The 20,353-nt window shown below is 41.2% G+C and overlaps 1 protein-coding gene and 1 long non-coding RNA gene across 2 annotated transcripts; one reads left to right on the forward strand and one right to left on the reverse strand.

The window, feature by feature from the left end:
* Positions 1-4,391: 4,391 nt before the first annotated feature.
* Positions 4,392-8,866, reverse strand: LOC118311166 (spindlin-Z). Its single transcript, XM_035634766.2, has 5 exons — positions 8,749-8,866; positions 8,061-8,102; positions 7,319-7,578; positions 6,425-6,658; positions 4,392-6,012 (listed from the first exon to the last, which is right to left on the reverse strand). The coding sequence occupies exons 2-5, from the start codon at positions 8,078-8,080 to the stop codon at positions 5,807-5,809; spliced, it is 720 nt and encodes a 239-aa protein (XP_035490659.1). The 5' UTR covers positions 8,081-8,102; positions 8,749-8,866; the 3' UTR covers positions 4,392-5,806.
* LOC118311167 lies at positions 8,037-9,465 on the forward strand. Its single transcript, XR_004793917.2, has 3 exons — positions 8,037-8,475; positions 8,784-8,916; positions 9,111-9,465. It is a non-coding gene; the product is annotated as an uncharacterized LOC118311167 (long non-coding RNA).
* The last annotated feature ends 10,888 nt before the right edge of the window (positions 9,466-20,353 follow it).

Raw genomic sequence — 20,353 nt, forward strand, 5'->3', positions numbered from 1 at the left:
GAAGTTCACAACCTATCAGCGTGGTCGGATGCTCTACAACACCTGTCACACATGTATATATACTGAAATGCTCCCTCCTTCCAAAGTCCATACAGGTGACACTGCAGAATCAACACATCATTTCTGACACCAGTGTGGAGGGAAGACTGGCACTTCAAGGTTCAGTGGTGTTAAAAAGCTTGTCCCTTTTTGTTTTTCTGTTATTACAGACTGAAGCAGTGGACCTGGACCCAGAAGGAGGGGATGCAGAGGGGAAGTGTTGGTGGTGCTGAGTGGAAGACTAGTGATTTTGTTGTGATGCTGATCAAAGAACAACAAGTCCCAGTCTGCCTCTCAGCACAAGCAGTGCTCTTCAGTCCTCGTCAGCTTTAACCTGCAGGCATCTTAGGTTCAGAATCTGTTCACTTTCACACTGTTTTCCTGTTTAGTCAGTGGCCCCCAATATGAAACCTGCCCTTTAAAATGATATTACAACGTTCAGACGCAGCCCCGGTGAGACACTGTGACGCCATAATGTTTAGAAATGCTAATGACTCTCAGAATTGCAATCAAAAGCATCATTTAAGCAGGCATACTCTTTGAAGTGAATCACGCACAATGAAAACTGCCCCTAAACCTTGGGGAGATGCTGTAATAATGACACACAGGAGCACACTTTGTTCGGCACAGACTCAAATAACCTATTGTTACTGTTTTCATTTCTAAATGTGTATTGTTCATTCATTAATCTGCATAGGAACTCACCGTTTTTCAAGCCTTTTGTTTCCTCGGAATAAAACCTCTTAATGTAAACGTCTCATGTGTAATATCTGCATCTTCTCACATCAATGCCAACATCCGCATGACGGTCAGAACTGAAATGTTCACATACAACACACACTGGACGCAGAGAAGGTAACAGAGAGAGAAAAAAAGGCACTCTCCTCACCATTGTCTATTCTTCTCAAACATATCAGCCTTCCTCGATGAGATGACCTGCAGCCAGAAAACGTAATGCTTTACAGTACAACACTTTCAGTCCTTTGAGGACTACATGCGTGTCATCCATCGGTGAGAGAGGTCCAAATCCCTGACCCAATCACTGTTAATGGACTGTGGATGGCACTGCTGTGGTTTTTTTTCAGTGTGTGACATGGATCAATAAAGTATTTCTGAATAATCTGAATAAAAAAGGGGGAGCCATTTCCCCAGCTCTGGTGTGCGTAAGCAGGAGAGGTCAACATAACAAAGTGTTATAATGCACACAATATAATGACAGCATCATAAAACCAACTATGAAGGCCGAGTGTCAACCTCCCATGTGCAGGGAGTCTGACCTGACTTTTCACATGTGGACGTTGCTGAGCTGCATGTTGCCTTGAAACATTTGGTGTGAACTTAGACCCAGTGTCAGGGTCCCATAAGGACCAGTAGTTTGTCTCCTCATGAGGCGGACGCATTTATTTTGCTTTGATTAATACGAGTAAACAGACGTGAGCAAACAGAAGATATCTACTGTCACTGCAGAAACCCAGAGGTGTGTTCACACATCAGTGAAGACACAAGTCTGATCCTGTTGTCTGCTCTGCTGCTGGTTTAACGGCTGCCGCCATGTTCATATAGGTGATTAATTGACAAAGAAGAAAATGATATAGACGCAGACACAGACATACAATACAAATAAAATCATGCCACATCGGTGCAGCAGATTACATCAAATTCCACTAGCTGTACACAAAAATCAACATACACAGCAAAGACAAATCGACTCAAAAGGTTTGAGGTCATGGACGATATAAAAAATAAAATTACACATTCTGTCTTTTTTTTCTCTCTGTAGTTACCAGGATACCTGACATGAGTCCCATTCTTGTTATGCACCTCAAACAGGGAGCTTAGAGAAAATAAATCAAGCCAATGTCAAATGAAACAAAGTATCTTTTTTAAAAATATAAAATTCCAATTAGACCAATGTAAAGTCAGGATTGTTTTACCGTCTTTGAAATCTAAAGCTGACACGAAACCAACATGCAAGTTACATCAGGATGATGGATCATCTTTATCTCTACTGGACACTAAAGGCAAAAAAAATCAATCATGTCATGCCATCTCCTGTTGATAATGATCACAGACAATGTGCACAGCCCTTTATATATGCAGTCTATGGCACAGCCCCTTTTCAGTCAGGCTTGCAATGTTTTAATTAAAAATGCATCGATGGTCTCATTCACACTGCAACCTGTAAGTCTCCAGATTGGCAGCATGTTGGTTTTTCATATATATATATATATATATATATATATATATATATATATATATATATATATATATATATATATATATATATATATATATGTGTGTATTTATATATATATATATATATAAAATAAAAAAACAGGGATTGACTTGTGTTGCTAGGCAACACAAAAGAGTCAAGTGCATTTGTTTATTGGCCAATAAGAACGCAGACAAAGTTTCAAGGTTTGTTGGAGAAGGTCCTTTAATGATATTAGACACTGGGGGGAAAAAAAAACAGGTGCAAAAATTCTCAGATAACAATATCTTATATACATCATGGGACATATACATAGTATATTGAATTAAGACCTCACCCTCTTGCATTCTCATAAAACAGCTTCTCAGCCTGTTGGTGGCTGATTTTCTGCTGCCTGTTTCAGCCTCATACAGAATTACATACATACAAATTACAAATAAATCTCCTTCTCTCTTGTGTGAAAGTGGCACAATGAATGTGGTGGTCAGCAGTGAATATGATCACTTCGTGGTGCTGTCTGGCTCTAACGCTGGCATAATCACGCTTATTTGTACTGTACATGTTGTTCTGTTAAGACAGGGGTTAGAGATTGATCTCTTTCAGGGGGCGAGGAGAAAGACCTGTTCGCCCCTGGCACTTCTGACTGCCACCCGCTGGACGGGGACAGAATCACACATCACAGCCATAACCAGGCCCACATGGTGATCTTCTGTCGTCCAACTAAACAAAGTTTTTTTTATGTATAAGCTGTTATTATTGTAGCACTTTCACCTCAAATGTTTAATGCTACAGACTCACTCTATTATATTTATTGTTTCTTTTTAGCCTATGTTCCCAGACTAAAGTATTTGTCCTGGTTTGGCTGAATTGAAACATACTGACCTTGTGACGAGATTCACAGTCAAAATGACCTGAATTTATATACATTCTGTCTGTTGCCAAGAGTCCACGCAGCTGGTTTCACAAAGAAAGAAAATGGTAAGAAGATAGTGAAGGAAATGCACATCAGGTGTCAAAAAATGTCATCACACACATCCTCGAGACCACAGGCCTCGTGTAACGCATGTCCTCGCTCCTCGTCGTTATTACTAACTGGGCGCCCAGCCTGGCGTGATCGTATGCCAACTGTTCCCCGATGTCCATCACCACCAGCACCCTGGCACCTCGGGAGGGACTCTGGGGGCGGGAGAGGCAGACAGCATGTGGTGACATGTGTGGCAAAGAGGAGCAGGACATCAGGAGAGAAGGTGTCTGCCCGTCATCAAAGCAAGGGCTGACATTTGATGAAACAGACACAGATCAACCTTGTTGTCAGAGAGAAGCTGCACCTCATTGCAGATTGTGATTGGCATGAAATCATGAGACAAATATCTGAGCGGGGTCAACTCTAACACCATTTTGTTTGTGCCCGGTAATTTAGAACATGAAATAAACCACAAAATGACTCGTAGTGATGAAATGACGAGCAGTCACGAGTAATTATGTGATGTTCCCTTTAAGTAACGCCAGTGACTGTAGGACAAATGACGGCTGCACCACGGTCAGTGTAGCTGCAGCATTTTGATGACCCTCTTCATGAGGCACAAATAATACAGAATAAATCTTGATAATGTTGAGCTTACTCAGAGTATCTGCTGCTGTAGGATCAACAGACATTTAGATGATTCTGATCTTTAACTACACAAGTTAATCAGGAATTTGAGTAAAACTGGCATAAAAAAGGTGAAGCAGCAGAACTAGAGGGAAACATTACCCTTGGAGTTACTTGACTTTTAAATGCCCAGTGACGCACTGGTTTACTTTCCAAACATTAAGCTGAAAGTCTGGTCCAGACTGAAATATCTTCCTTGAAGATTTGTACAAGGATTCAAACGTTCCCAGATGATGGACCCTGATCCTCACTCAGGTGCGACCGTGTTTTTACACATGCATGGTCACATGTTCAACTTTCTGAGGTGACTGATTTATGTTAGTGAGCTTCCTCTCTCACATTTTCAAATCCTGCTTTGTGTATAACGGAAGCAGCATCTACATCATATATTTGCTCTAATATGTGTGAAACCTTTTTGACAATTATATGGAACGAATTAAAGAAACATTTCTGACAAAGTGCGTGTAGAGTCTGAATGCGAGTCTGTTCACTGTCATATTCACTGTATTCACAAGGGTCAAGGAGAAACGTCGCTCAGCTAAGTTTACATTCAGTTACATGGGTAAAAAACATGAGACCCGCAGTTAAATTCTGGAAAATTTCACATTCTTAGTTAAATTGTGCCACTGTATCAGCAATATACAGCTTAAGACATTTAAAATACGTCATGATATCAGAACGTGGGATATATCATAAAATGTAGCATGCCATCAAATATGCAAAACCCTATGAGTTCACCCCAGAGCGCCCAATCACAGGGGCAGAAACATGCGTCATTATCTTTAATTCACAGATTAAAAACCAACTTTTATTAATTTCACCATCTCTTTAAGTGCTTCATATAAACAATTCATAGGCAGCTGCTCATGTACCTAATCTAATAAAATGTGTTTATTGATTGATTAAATTAATGTACTGTACTTCTTGCAACCATGACTGAGCACACTGATCTGAAAGAACAACATTTCCACTGCGACAGCATTTAACAAATGGCTAGGCGAGAAAATCACTTTCAAGCAGCTTTGTTTGTTTTTTTAACGTTCATAAAAATGTCTCATGATTATATTTACAGAACAAAACATATTTAGGGTCACAGGGAACAATATTTTGAGGCCTGAATATATCATATCACATCATAATTAATTTTTGGCAAATCATAAAGGCTTCAGTCCAAACTACTAAACAATATTGGTGGCCAATTTGAACTACATAAATAGTGTGTAGCACAAACACCGCGGAAACAACTTGACATCAACATTGGTATTTTTCATATATTATCGTAATGTAAAAAACTGAACAGAAATATGATACATGATACATTTTATGTCCTATGATGTGAGCGTCTCTTCAGTTCCTATAGACTTCAGCTGAAATCTGGTGGTGGTAAAATTAGCACACTGGTCAAATGACTATTACTTCTATAGTCCGCGAAAACTGAGGCCTCCCTAGTGACACACAAGAAGCACACCGGACGTGTTTTGCCCAAACGTTGCCAGGTATTGAAGATGAAATAAATAGCACAGGCATAAAAAAACTGAAATCAAGTATGAATATAACACCAGGTAAGAAAGCTGGTTGTTTAAAAAAAGCATGAATTTGGAGTTTTGAAAGTTGCACTAAATGACTGTGATTAAACCAAATCTAACGTTTTAACTCCATGTCAACTGTTGGGCCAACTGGTCTCAGACCTGTTATATTTGCACTGAGGGCCGTTTAGTCAACTTAAACCGAGAATCAAAAAACCAAGATGTTTCTTAATGTAAGAGTGAAGAAAAAAAATTAAAAGATCTTCGGCACATTGCCTCCCACCGCAGGAGAACGGGATCTCTAACACTTTAACAGGTAACGACTGGTCAGACAAAGATGAGCCATCAGCTGAAGTTGAGCCCGGACAGTCAGTACTAGGTGGTCTTCACCAGATCGTAGACATGGATGTGAACGTCATCGTCATATTTGATGTAATATACCGTGGGCTTTGCTGGGACCTGGTAGATGACCAATCCTGTCCTCTTCACGCCGTTATCTGTGACATACTCCACCTGTTTACCCACAAGGCTCTCTGGCTCCTCACCAGGCTTCCTGTCTGCTGGCAGCAGGTGTTTGTTCTCTGGGTGATGGGAAATCAAACAAAAGGCAGGTAAGTTAAAATGAGACGGACAGAGTTTAAGCATTTGTAGAAAAAAACTGCAAGGTTAAGAAAGTAAATTATCTGCAGCTTGAAATAGAACCAGGGCCCCCCTACAAAAAAAGGCTTGACCCAGTTTGTTTATGTCTGGCCCTGTCTATGCCAAATTCCTCCTGGATTGTATTGTCTGTTCATGATAACAATGGAATATCTTACCCTTGACTCAAGAAGAGACTCTGCACTAAATGTTCCAAAAATAAAGGAAGTGTTTCGTAATGCACCATAACTATGTAAATTTGTCCTGTTCCACTCCACCCACCTTTCTCGGAGAATCTGAAAAAATTAAACATCAGCAGTTCCGTGCACATCAACGACGAAGCTCTTGTTACTGTACCTGATTCCGGTAGGACGCGTAGATCTCCGTCCTTGTAGTCGTCCCACAGCTGGTACATGTACAGTACTGGGTCCTTCTCATAGGTGATGTAATACCAGTGGGTCATAATGGGGGCTTTGGACAGCACCATGCCTCGCCACTCATTTTTCTCACCGTCCTCCTTCTCGAACAGATGCTCCACGGCTCGGCCCACCAGCTCCTCGGCCCCGGGAGGCACCTTGATCTTATTATTCACTGAAGGAAGGACAAGACACTGATGAGCTTTTTAACAGGGAAACTTTATAAATATATATCTCTGATGAAACCATAAACTAGGACATTAACGTATGATTATAATGCTGACAAAGGACCAAAAGATGTGACTAATATTATCTTTACATCAGCCCCATGACAGTAAGGAATTAATAGACCATTATCAAATAACTTAATATAACATTAATTGGGCTTAAAGTGTTCACACTGTCAAGTTAATATTTGAAGTAATAAGCCATCAGATTTTTACATTACTTTCTGTTCTGTTGCAATCTGTATTTAATCAATTGAATAGAATGTGATTCAACACTCAGTTCACTCAAGTTTTTTTCCATTTGAGGCAGAAACAATAGCTGTGTGTCTGCAGTAGACAGAAGAACTGGGAACTACTCACCACACAGAACTGACGCACAGAAAAATACCAACTCAAGTTTTAACAGAAAATTCCCAAGAAAGAGGCCACGTTCAAACTTAAGTTCTGAGAAACACAATGCAGAAATGATCATGAGCGACCAGAGTTGTGGCCAAAACAAGCGAGATAAAAAAATCCCCAACCCTCAGTGCATTAATGTTTCCAACACGCACATTGAAGCAATGCCAAAATACGTCCATGACTGGAGTTACACGCGTCATCAAACTCACCGACTTTCTCTGACAACACCTGCAGGTTGGACACCCGGTTGTCTTTGAACAGCTCGATGCCGTAGACGCAGTCGAAGCCGTCATATTTGATCATGTAGAGGGAGCTGTTGACGGTCAGGCGCTCCAGCACGGTGCCCTTCCACTTGGTCACGTTGCCCTTCTCCCTCCAGGTGTGCTGGATTCTGCGGCCGAGCAGGTTGTCGGGGTCCGGGCTCAGGGTCGACGCCGAGCTCTCGCTGAGCTCTCCACTGCTGCGCTTCCTGTGAACGTGGAGGGAGGCAGCGACAGTGGATTGACATATTAGTTGCGGATTGAAGCATGGTGCTCATTTTTTAGCTATTAAATCAATGAGAATTTGGGGGTATTTGATTTGACCGATGTTTTTCAGATATGAAATGAACTGGTAATCAACCAAACATCTATGATGCCAAACTCATACAGTTGGCCCTGACAGCGAGAACTCGTTTCTACCAAAATCACAACATTATAATAATGCATACAAAAAGAAAAACCATATAGTATAATCTGAGGCACATATAGAATATAAAAGACGTCAGACAGTTTGAAGCCACTAGGCTGGAACTGAATGTGGGAGGAACACAGGGATTGAAGTTGTATACAGAGGTTGATTTGAACTGAGGCGTGTGTGAGCACTTCCTGGTGTGTCCCTCCGGCTGCATAATAAAGAGATGTCGTCAAAGGCAGTGACACAACATGAGAGCTGAGTGTCGTCTGGACCTACCTGCCCCGCTTCTTTGACATGTTTCCATAAATTCACACAACCCTGTGGGACACAACACAGGAGGGTTAGTGAGCGTGGCGAGGCCAGCCGACCCGACAGATACAAACAAGGTCATTTGTCATCTGGAAGCCAACGGACGGACTCGCGTCCGCCGGCAGGTCCTCTGTCCTCGGCTCAGTCGACCGACGACATGCAAATCAAGCCGCAGTACCGGATGTAAACAATGCAACTGCGACGAGCCCATGCTAATGCTAGCTCGGGTAGCTCGGCGCTGGTACACAGTCCAGGTCCGATGTGTTTACACAGCGAACTACACGGATCATGAACACGTTACTTCACACGGGCTGTCTGTGGAGCTGTCGACGTGTGGACACGCCGACGGAAATGTCCACGGTGCGGCCACAATCGGAAACAGGTAGTGGCCGATGCTAACGAGCCCTTTCGCCCCCGGTCACTGTTCGACACACACGACAAGACAGTTTCTACGAATGTGTCCTGTGCATTTCAAGACATACGCTGGCCGAACAAAAGGAAACGCATCGCCATGGAAGCGCTGATTTGGCATCTTGGTTGTAGCTACTGGATTCTACGGGGAAAAAACACGAGGACCGACCATTAGAAAACGAACGTATATGTCGAGTGTGGTCGACGGGTTCGATCGGCGGGAGGCGTCGCGACGAGCTGTTACCTGATCAATAATTTCACATGTGTTCGTCTTTGCAGGAGCAGATTCCAACAGAACGTAGGCAAGGTACACGGAAACGACTCTGCTGTGTGCACTGCAACTCCCAGAAGGCTGCGCGCGGCCCGCAAAGCACTCTGGGATCTGTAGTCGACTTCATTCGCCTTCTTTCAGGTAACTTCAGTCGCTCATAACTTACATGATACTTAACATGGTTTTGGGGTTTTCTGTATTTTTGCACCGGTTCCACGTTGATATTATTCACATTATATCCCATGTGAGGTTTATTCAATATAGTGGAGCAGCGGAAGTCTCGAAACTACGTTTCCCATCATTCTCTGTAGATTAATTGCGCGTTTTCCTTCCAGTCGTCGACTGCTGCAAATGTCCACATTTTCCCCTCCACGCCGCCCCGCCCAGTGAGGGGCGACTACAAGTTATGAATGAACAAAGAGTTTCTGAGGCTGGCATTTGTATTCAAATCACATTGTTTTGAAACAAAATACATTTGGAATTTAATATTATATGCCCAATGTATGTATTGTTATATTTGTGTTCATCATTTGTATTATGGTTGTTGTTGTTGTTGTTGTTTGCTTGTTTGTTTTTTTACCTGCCTAAAACACACAATCCGTTTCACTTGTGTTTTAGCAATAGGTATGACCAGACTTTCTGAATGGTTGTAGATTAGAGTGAAATATAATAAAAGATATTCTTTTTAAACGTATGTATTTATTGATTTATTTCAAATGCTTGCTAGATAGTTTGGCCCTATACTCTATTATGTTGAGTTCAAATATCTTCTGTAATCTGCGCGTTGCATGAGATACAAAACTGATCCTTTCATTCCCAAAATAATTTTGCATGAGAACTCATTGTGTTATCGTTTTATATGACGATTAGATATGTGCAACCCTAAAATAGACGATACATTTTACAAAAAGTGCTATCATGTGTATTTTATATCAACTGTGTACTTTCATTAAACATAGAGGCGACACCAGTCTGTTTTGTAGCTGAAATGCTCTTTTATACCACAAGATGTCAGACTAAACACAAACTCTCTGCCACCGGCTCTTTTAAGAGACTTCGGATGATGGACTGACCAGTGTGCAGAGTGAATGATGCAGTACCCTTGGGGGCCTGTCTGACAGCTTTTCAGGGTGAAAGCTCTCTTTGTTTTATCTTGTGCCGAATCACCTGTACGTTTATGACTCACCTATGATGTGGAGATTAGAAAGGACACATAAACCTTCACCTTCTGTTGATGGCAATCATTGTACACATAAAATAAAGATTATGGCCATATTCCTATTGTCAATGTTTCTTTAACGTTCCTTTGTTTGACACAAACCTATTGTCCAATGACTTATTTGTGTTTGACTCTCATTTAGTGTAAAATGCCGGCACTGCCACACACAGAAATATCCATTTGTCATTTATGATACACATTTTTTTAGAAAAATCATTTTTTTGAAAAACAACATAAAATCTAACAACATAATTTAGATGGCAAACCTGTCAAAAAGCAGGAGAAACAACCAGTGGGGATGTTTTCAATACTCATCATCATAATCATCAGGATTGTGCCCACATCTACCACTGAGGTCACTGAGGTCATGTCCTTCATTTTTTTTTTCTAGCAGTTTCGGTTCAAATTGAAATAGATATTCAGTGAGTATTTCATAGAATGATTTAGTCCCTTTACACATATTGAAATTCAACCTGAAAACTTTGGACTAAAACAGAACTTTTATACTTTTTAAATTAGGGTATAAAATTTGCAGAAACTGAACACATAAGATGGAATAAAATGTGATAAACCCAAATAATTTATTTGTATTAGTATTGTATCGCTACAGCAATGATCAATATGGACACATGCCTACCCCAAAATTTGGGTGGTGTTCCCTGCAAACATTTTGTGTTATATTTATGTTTTTTTAAATTTTAGTTGACATCACTTATGCTCCTTGAATATATCTTCAATCAGGGTCACTGCGGGTCCAAATTCCACTGTCTTTCAGAAACAGTCTCATCTCAATCCATTAGTTAGAGACCGTAGGTTTACCCCAAGATACATAATGTCTCCCTTTCATTAGCAGCTATGGCGGTTTGAGTGGTAACAGCCTCAGTTCACTCTGTTTGAAAATGCAATTAACATTCTGGATTAAAACAGTCTGACCACACTGATTTCAGATCTGCTCACCACAGATTGAATTGTTGTAAGGAGTGAGTCAGTGTTGGTGCGCTGTAAGACTGACAGCCTTCGTGAAAAAGCCAGTATTGTATCGATACAAAGCTGTCCGGCGTCCAAGGTTGTCTCCTCTTGTCCTTGTTGTTGTCACAGCAACAGGAAAGGCCTGGATGTCGGAGGAACGGGCCTGCTTCTTTTTGTTTTTATGTTTTTTCCCAATAATCTTTACAGCAGGCTCTCAGTGAATTAGTGGAGGTCCCTCAGTTTTCAGGATAAATAAAATTGTTGAGTGAGGGTGCAACTCAGCACGTTCCCAAAACAATCTTTATTAAGTAACTGTTTGTCAGTTGCAAGGCCCTGGAATAGGAATCCTTATTTTTACTTGTCTTTCTGACTGACAACCTTTGCTGCTTCTTCTCCTGCAGGTTTCTCCAGTGCTGCCATCTGAGGATGGGGAGCCCACAGCGGCCCTCTCCCCTGGGACACCATGAGAGTACCGTCTCTAAAAATAGAGGTCTCCTTCCAACCTGCTCTTCCAGATATCAGTCGCTTCAGTTTGCTTTACTGGATAGAGCACACACACTCAAAGATCGCTCACACACTCCTGCAGAAGAACGATCTGCACCCTGCTGAGAAATGCTGTAGATGTTATTTGTCAACTATTTCAGGGAGATTGCATAGCAGAGTTTGAAAGTCAAACCAAGGCTGGCATGTGTATGTGTGTGTGTGTGCGTTTGTACATTGATCAAATATCCCTGTTATCAGCAACACACTACTATGCAACCTGAACTATGGAATCTTTAAAGGGATGGTGTGTCATGGCTAAAATCAGAGTGTGTGTGTGTGTGTGTTTGTGTGTTTTCAGTAACTTTGATTATGGTTCTGGGAATGAAATGGCAAATATGAACGCATTTGACAAAACCCTGTTTGCCAAGTCAAGACCAAACATGAAGTCACAATTTCTTGAGTATTATTATTAAGGCAACAGCATCTTTAAACAGTATATTAACATTAAGCAAATGGTTTATAACACAATATAATGTTGTTCGGTAACAGAAAGAGTTTCCAGACGTTGTATAAGGCCACCAGATGCAGAACAACATGAGTGATTGGCCGGCTGCAGGCTAATCCTGTGTTTTCTTTCATGTTTAGATGAAAGCTAATACCTCTTCACTGCCGAGACTCTTTTACATGTTTGATATAGTCAGTCGATCACAAGTGAAACGTCCTCCTAATAGAAGTGTGAAAATGGGTTTTCTTGTAGATGTTTTCACAGTGAGGAGTGAGGTTCACACCTTTGTCTTTGGCTTCCAGTAACCCATTTTTATATAATCAGTCTAATGAATTTAAATCCCTAAAGTCCAAAATTCACCCATTCAAGTGAGAGAATGAATCACCCCTGGACGCTCTGTATAATTGAATGTCTTGGTGTAAGTGATGATGAAGTGCTGTGTCGTCAGGTTGACAGTTTGGGAACTCCCCTGGGGGAGTCAGGACTTATCCTCAGTCAACATATGAACTTGTGAGCTGACTAGGTTTACTGGGCCGTGCACGTACTGTGGATAGAAGTGGGTCTTGTTTCCATCCTCCGCATGGAACATACTGGTGACTTTTCTGGTCTGACTGACAGTGGTAAGGTCCTTGACAACATTTTGGCTTTTTTTTTCTTTTTTTGATCTATCTATCTATCTATTTATGTATAAATAAATATATATATATATATATATATATATATATATATATCCGTCTGTCTATCTCAAATAACAGACGAATGCCACAAAGTCGGAATAATGTGCCTCCGAAAATGACTTCACTATTAACAACGGTAGCTAACGGTGATCGAGGCATCTTCCATGCAGCCCTTAACCATAACACTAAATGTGTCAATGTAATTATATCCAGTTGGTGTGATAATAAGTAAATCTTCTCATTAATTGAGTCTCATTGTGCAGCTTTTGCTGTCGCAGCTAATTGACCCCAAGACTGAGGTGGAATACATTTGCCTTCATTTATGCACAACGCTAATTAACATCAGTCGCGTGTGTGTCTGTGTGTGTGTGTGTTCTTGCACTCTTCTCTTGTTGGTGACATTGGATCTCTTGACCTCAATCAACCAGACCAGACCTTCTGGAGACAGAACTATGCTTCATATCAGAGTTGTTTCTGTGTAAAATTAGTAGATCTGTGACTGCACCTGTGTGTATTTTCTATTTCTCAGTGGACTTGTTCAGGTTTGCATTTGTTCCATACTGACACTTTGTCGGTGAGGCTTACGTGTCGGCCATTCATATATCGCTTGCAGTCCACCATGTACACACTTTGTCTCGCTTGTTAAATTGTTTTCAAGTGCTCTCACACACCACTCGGTTTACAAGTGATAAAGCTGAGTCAGGTTGATGGGAACGTGTCCTGTGCAATCAGCCGCAAACATCCCATAACTGATTCTTTGGCTGCAGCAAACACAAGTTGTGAAAGCAAAACTCACATTTGTTATCTTTGGAGTTGACATGGAGCGCCTGTGAGCAGACAGTAGCCAATTTACACACCCATGCAGTTATGGAGCGGCATTATCACTCATTTATCATTTATTTATCACTCCTTTGTGACCTCCTGAGGGAAATATCTGCCACTATGTTTGTTAGTTAATCACATGTGTCTGCCAATTGTTTCCTGCTGGACATGCGATGTACAGTTGGGTTTTTGCTGTAAACAGCTGCCTGCTGAGTCTAAAAACAATGGTGATGAGAGAGCAGCACGAGGGAACCAACCTGAACGGTCGGGGGAGAGAAGGGTGATAATTCCGTACCCTTTTCACTTACCAGTATTCATGTGACCCAGTGTTAATATCAAATATTGATTGTAACCACATAAGTATCCTCTGGGGTTGCCTATACAATCGCTGGTTTTAATGACACGGTGCTCCACAGTGAACACTTTTCTCAATTTAATATGTTTTTCATTTTGATTACTTACATGTTGTAAAGTTTGGAAATATTTTAATATAAATGCGGGTCACATTGCAAAAAAAAAACCCAACACAAAACATTGCTTTTTCAAAGGTCCATTTGCCCTTTGTTCCCTCCCCCAGTGACTGAAGTATATGGGGGGTTCAGCCTCTTGCTCAAGGACACTTCAACAGGATTCGCTGTGGGGAAGATGTCATTTGACACTGTCTGTTTACGGGACAGCCTCATTCACCACGGGGCAGCCACCTCAGTGGACACAGACATGTTCCTCATATGCTGAGAATCCATTGGAGCTTTACATCGCCCCACTGAGAAATGAACAGTGCTGTACTACATTGAATATCCTCCAGAGGTGCTCTTACATCCAATGTTGATTACGGTTTATTTTGGTCGGTACTATGTTACTCTCTGTGTTCTTTCCAGCAGACCACTCGACTCTTAGTGGACTCAATCTGTCTGCCCACGCTTTCTCTTCCTTGTTCTTTAATCCTTTAATTTCTCCATAAACCCACTCTGACTTCATAGCCCTGAGTCATACTGTATCACATCAGACTCCTCTCCTCTCCTCTCCTCAAAATTTGAGTTCATTCATATCATCACCAAATATTTCTAATGTAATGCAAAATATATATTGTGTTTGATTACAAAATAATCACAACATCTACAAAGAGCAAATGAGAGCTGCAGCAGTGAACTGATATTTTTTAACAGAAATGAAATGAAAATAAATGAAATGAAATGTAATCAAGTTAAAGTCCTGCATTTTAAAAAGTAAAATCTAGGAAAAGATTTAAAAGTAACGCCTGTCTCAACTACATGTATATTCATTTATTGATTATCATTACGGGTTAATTATTTCGTAAGCACCGTTTTAATGTTGTAACTGGTGCAGGTGAAGCTACTTTAATCACTGGTTCTCATGCAAATATATATTTTAGTTTGTTGGCAGGCCATGGTACTTTAGACCCCCTTCTGGTATATTTTCTTCCCAACTTGCTGCTGTTGTTTTATGATCACCGCTGATACAGTAAGTACTACTATGAATATAATCCATCCTGACCATTCAAGTCCATGCTCTCTGCCCACTGAGCAGTGTAATAGACGGGATTATCAAGCTTTGCCAATCACCGATTTCTACACACTCATTTCTGCTTGGGAGGGCCACGGCTTTCCAGTATGTGACTTGGAAAGATATGTCGATCAGGGCAAATGTCCCCAGAATGATGCACATACCGCAGAAACAAAATGAAGATGCATGCAATGGAAATGTTGTCCAATCCACAAAATGCCATCTGTGACCAGAGGCTGTGACTATTAAAATGGCATTAAATCTTCAACCTGCTTCTTCAGAGGGAATAATCATTGGAACCTGCAGCAAAGTGAATAACATTTGTGGTGATATATTTTTCACAGAAACACATCATCCGCCCGCAAAGCCTCACATCAGTTCCTTTTGTTTTTTTGTTTTTTTATCTTCTATCCTTTTGTCTGTGATGTGTTTTCTTTTAATGAGTCCTCATGCAAAAGCACAACCGATAACGAAACCACATGGTAGTGTGACCCGTCCTGTTTCCTGCACTCGTCATTCTGTGCTTGTGTGTAGGTGTGTGTGTTTGGTGACGGTGGCAGGGGTGGGGACAAGCTGCATGTCTTGGCGTGGAGCTTGTGGACAAGGAAGAAAGAGTCGGGGAAAGAGAACAGGTCTGAAGCTTTACCCTTCCAGTGACTCAGCAATTTCAGAGATGAATTTTTGTAAATAATCCCTTCTTCTCATTTCTGCTCCTTTTGCTCCTTATCCCCTATGTCCTTTTGACACTCCATCACCCCTCTCTTCCCTGCTCACTCCCAGTGATCATTCATGTCTCATTACTTAATTACTTTTGCCCATAAAAATAGCATCTCATCACTGTAATGACTCTCAATCAGAGAAAAAGCAAATTTGAGCACTCATCATCACACATGCATTGTCCATTGTCGTGTCTGCTCTAGAAAGGAGATTGAGGTGGGAAACATAATCTGGGGAAAGAATAACAAAAAAAAGAGAGAAGGCATTATTTAAATTCTGTTGGTTTGCGATGGGACCTTCAGCTGAATACCCATCACTGACAGCCCTCATCTGTTTAGTGCAGAGAAAGACGTCAGAGGCACTTTGCTGAAAGCAGAGAGACGCAGGGACAGAAATAGACTGGGATATCTGAGGAGAGGAGGAGAAGGGAGAGGCCCTGGGTATTCTGCCATCCTAGATAACACTGTCTCTCCAGCATGGTGGGGTGGAGAATTAATTCCAGCAGAGACAATGGGGAGCATGAGCATGCACCGGGTGATGCACTAAACGTGTGTGTGTGTGCGTTTGTGTGTGTGTGTCTGCGTGTGTGTTTCACAGCCATGAGGTGGTTGAATCGCTGGTGGTCTGACAGAAGACAGAAGGAGGAATGGAAAGGAAATGAGCTTCCATATCATCTCTATTAGATTAGGATGAGTCTGCTAAGAACTAGGGGACACTGGACACTTTGTAGCCTGATGCAAGAACACGTGTCATGGATATAAAATGCATGACACAAATAAAAAATATATAAAATATAAAAGTCAGCAGTGACAATTTTGGTCTCCTATAAGCCTCGCTTTCACCATGTTATTCTCTTGGCCACAGGGATGCAGAAAGTTGACGGCTCCATTTTGCGGCAAAAGGGAACTGCATCATCACCCATTGCATAACTGAAACAAGCAAGAGAATGGTGTTCTCCTGGTATCTTTCTCCAAGGGTGGAAATGGCAAATGGTGTAGCAGCCAAATTGACAAAAGCAACTCAACCTCCTTCAATGTCAAGGCTGCTCCGGGAAACGGGAGTGCAAGGCAAGGCCCAACCAAAGTGTTGGATCAACCAGCGGACCGACATTGAAAGCCATGCCACTCGCAGGTCTAACACCTGTTACAACTGCTGTATATTATCCTGCACATTCTTTTGTTCTTCTTTTTTGTTTTTGTTTTTTTACGTCCTCAATTCTTAATCCGACCTACAAAACTCTGACGGGCTCTGTTGTTTTTCCAACAGCATCTATGAGCCCAACATCAGAGCTGTTTGAATCAGAGAGGTAGACGGGGATTCAGATTTCTGGAGCAACTGAATACATCCTGTCAAGCACCAGTAAGTCGGGCTCACCCCCACACAGCTTCTTGATGTCTCTCACCATCAGTCCAAAGTCAGTGGGATCTTCACATTGGCCACGTCAGACTGAACAGAGTGTCAACGTGACTGGTTTGACTTTTTCCTCAAAACTCAACTGTGCGCGAGCCTCACTCCCACTGCTTACTCATCACTGTTATCTATATTGGTTTAACTTGTCAAATGAGGGTCAGATATGATGCAGAAGATGACATGGGTTGCACACTGTGATGAATAAAGTAGATTCAGATTCTGTAAACTGAACGTGGTCATCAAGGCTGCCATTAATGGAAAATTTTTCTGGACATGAACTTTAAGAGGCAACTACAACAAAACAATGTGACTTAAACTGAACCGTTTTGCCCCATTCCCCATCTGCTCATGCTTCTTCTCTTTGAAATATCTTTGGTAGCTCTCTCAGCAGCCGTTGTAACATCCTGTCATTTGTTTGCAGTAAATTGATTGAAAATGATTGACAGTTTGACAGGCGCTGCCACTGGCTGAGTCATTTTATGTGCTCACTGTATATTTTCACACTGAAATACTTGCTGCAGTGAAGTTTTAGCCATTTTGTTTAATCAGCGGCGTCACCAAAAGTTGAAAAAACAAACAAACAAAAAACTGTGTGGCCTTTTTCTGCTCATGTCCCCTTAGTTGTTAGAAGATGTTTTTCTTTCTCCCTGACACTGTAGATAATTAGTGAGGTTTGTTGTTTCTTTTTAGTTGCAATTTATTCCGCTCACCCCCTCAATGATGCAGGTCACAGTCTTTCAGATGAACATGAATATCATTAACAATTATAGAATTACAAATTCAGTTTACATGGACGGAAACCTGGAGTGAGCATACACACAAAAACATTTTTGAACACAAATGTGATCTCCTCACGTGATCACTGAACGTGTTAGATTTCACATGTGGATGAGGGACTATTCACTGTAAATTATTTCTATTCATTTTAATTGCACTTGTTTACTCTGAGATTTCTGTACCTTGTGTTTCCATACTTATTTCATTTAATAATATATACTTGTTTTTCAGAGTTTCTGAGCGGATTTTCCCAGAATGCTCTCAGGTAACGAGTTAAAACTGCGTTCTAATGATGTTACTCAGTACACGGTTGTTAGTGTTACTGTTCTTCACATTGTTTCTCAAATGCATCTATTAGTTTACAGTCGCTGTTGTGAAAGAATGAATTTCACACCATGACTAATGTTATGTGCAGGGTCAGTCGTATTCTTATAGCAGAAATATTTTCACTGATAGCATAAAGTGCCATTAAAATCATATCAATCAAGTGAATTTTGCATCCATGAGTCGATAGTGAATTATTTTAAATCAATCAAATGTCATTCTCTTGTAGGCACAGTATATTATATTGGATTACATGCAATTTATTCTTAAAGAAATCCTGTCCATTTTATTGAAGCCAAATACAGTAAAATAACAATTAGCGCTCACATCATTAAAACACAAAACGAAACAGTTATTTTGACTCATCTTTGGTTTCCTTTTTTTTCCAATTAAAGCCACCTCATAACACTTTACAGTGTTTAATGCATACTGAGTGAACAGGAGACAGGAGTCATGCAAAACAAGGTGAACTCATCCACACTGTGAGTAGTTTATTGAAAAGGCAGCGTTTCAGTCATACACCTTTGTCAGACACAACACAAGCTATAAGATGCAACGATCAACTAAAAAGTGAATCTAGGAACAACTGTCATCATGTCAATAAGTGATAAAAGAAAGATATGGGTCATCCATAGAATACGGCGGGAACCTGGAAGCAAAGTAGTATTTATGAACGGCAGAAGTTCAAACAGGATTCATTGGTCGATTGAACAGCAGTTGTCCGAGTACACGTGTAACCAAGCAAAATGTCCAATGACAGGACTGTGATGTCATACTCCTTCTATCTGTTGGGCATTAGCTGCTTCATATAAACACCACTGGCTCATTCTCCAGCTAATGTCCGGTCATATTCATGCATCCTCACAGCACATCCTCTGTGATCTGATAGCGCTCACTGTCACACTGCTGGTTCACTCATCTCTATCCTGTTTCCTGCCTCCACCACAGCCTCCACCTCCTCCTCCTATGCTTATTTTTAGTATTGCTGACTTAACAGATATCAAATCATCATGTATGCATATCGGGAGATTAGAGATTAGTCCCACATTTAAAATCACGTGGGTACTGTATATAAACTGTTAAAAAATAGCAATGCTTCCCTGATACGAATTATGATAAATATGTCATGTTGTGGTGAGAAAGAAACAACTCAGCGATATGGCACCCAGACTAGAACCTCTGGTACATTTTGATTGCTTTTATTTGTCTTAGCAGTTCACCGGTGAGAGAAAGAGACAAGGGCACTGTGAGGACCCAGGGGTGCTCTGCGTGAAGGTGATGGATGCCGTGGGGATTCTCTATCCTCCTGACAATTAAACCATCACTGCCGTTCTCCCCCTCACCCTAAAACGATGGCCTGCTCGAGATGCCTCAGCTCAAAGTCATCAATCTTGTCTTAGGCCACTTAAAACCACTACTAGAGATTATGTTTCTGCACAGGGCGCTGAATTCCACTAGAAAATGCAGGACCCCACCGCAGCACATTGGTGAGTACGGTCACATAGCCAAACACAGTGACAGAACAGCCAAACACACAGGCCCCCTCGGCTAATGCTCGGCGTCAGAATTAAATGTCTCTGTTAAAGGGTCACAGCAACAAACAGTTTATCTTGTTTATAGTTTTCCTCGGTTTCCTGTCACCTCCTCTCTGCCTCCTCACCCTCCCATCACCTGAGCAGTTAGTTAATGGCTTTCGGCGGAATCTGTAGAGGCTCAGACACAGGACTAACAAAAAAGATCTCCTTGTGATTTGCACAAAGCAGTTTTAGCACTGTAGTTGATTTACCCATACAAGCTAGATGAATTAAATTAGTTACTGTCTGTGTTATGTTAAGAGTAGTATAGGTAACATTTTAAGCAATATAAGATCCATGTTACAAAATATCGCAGTTCATATGCAGAGAAAAACTCATACACATAGCAAAATCAATAAAATGAAGAATCCGTGGTTTCCGAGGAAACTCTTCTCCTCAAAGAACTGCACCACGTGCTTCACCTGCACTGCAGAGATTTATGAAATGCCCGTAATCATCTGGGCGGGTCTCCGATGGCTCAAAAGATAAACTTCAATTTGACTTTAATTATTCAGGCAGATAGGTTTGTCAGTAGCCAGTAATTGGACAGAATTAGATCTCAATGTAGTTAGTCACA

The sequence above is a fragment of the Scophthalmus maximus genome, chromosome 5 (genome assembly GCF_022379125.1).
Source record: "Scophthalmus maximus strain ysfricsl-2021 chromosome 5, ASM2237912v1, whole genome shotgun sequence".
NCBI lineage: Eukaryota > Metazoa > Chordata > Actinopteri > Pleuronectiformes > Scophthalmidae > Scophthalmus > Scophthalmus maximus.

Bases quoted from the DNA above. Each gene is read 5' to 3' on its own strand.
- LOC118311166 (XM_035634766.2), bottom strand. From the start codon at position 8,080: ATGTCAAAGAAGCGGGGCAG. The intron at 7,579-8,060 runs GTAGGTCCAGAC...CCACGTTCACAG, and splicing joins ATGTCAAAGAAGCGGGGCAG to GAAGCGCAGCAGTGGAGAGC. The intron at 6,659-7,318 runs GTGAGTTTGATG...TCCTTCCTTCAG, and splicing joins GGTGTTGTCAGAGAAAGTCG to TGAATAATAAGATCAAGGTG.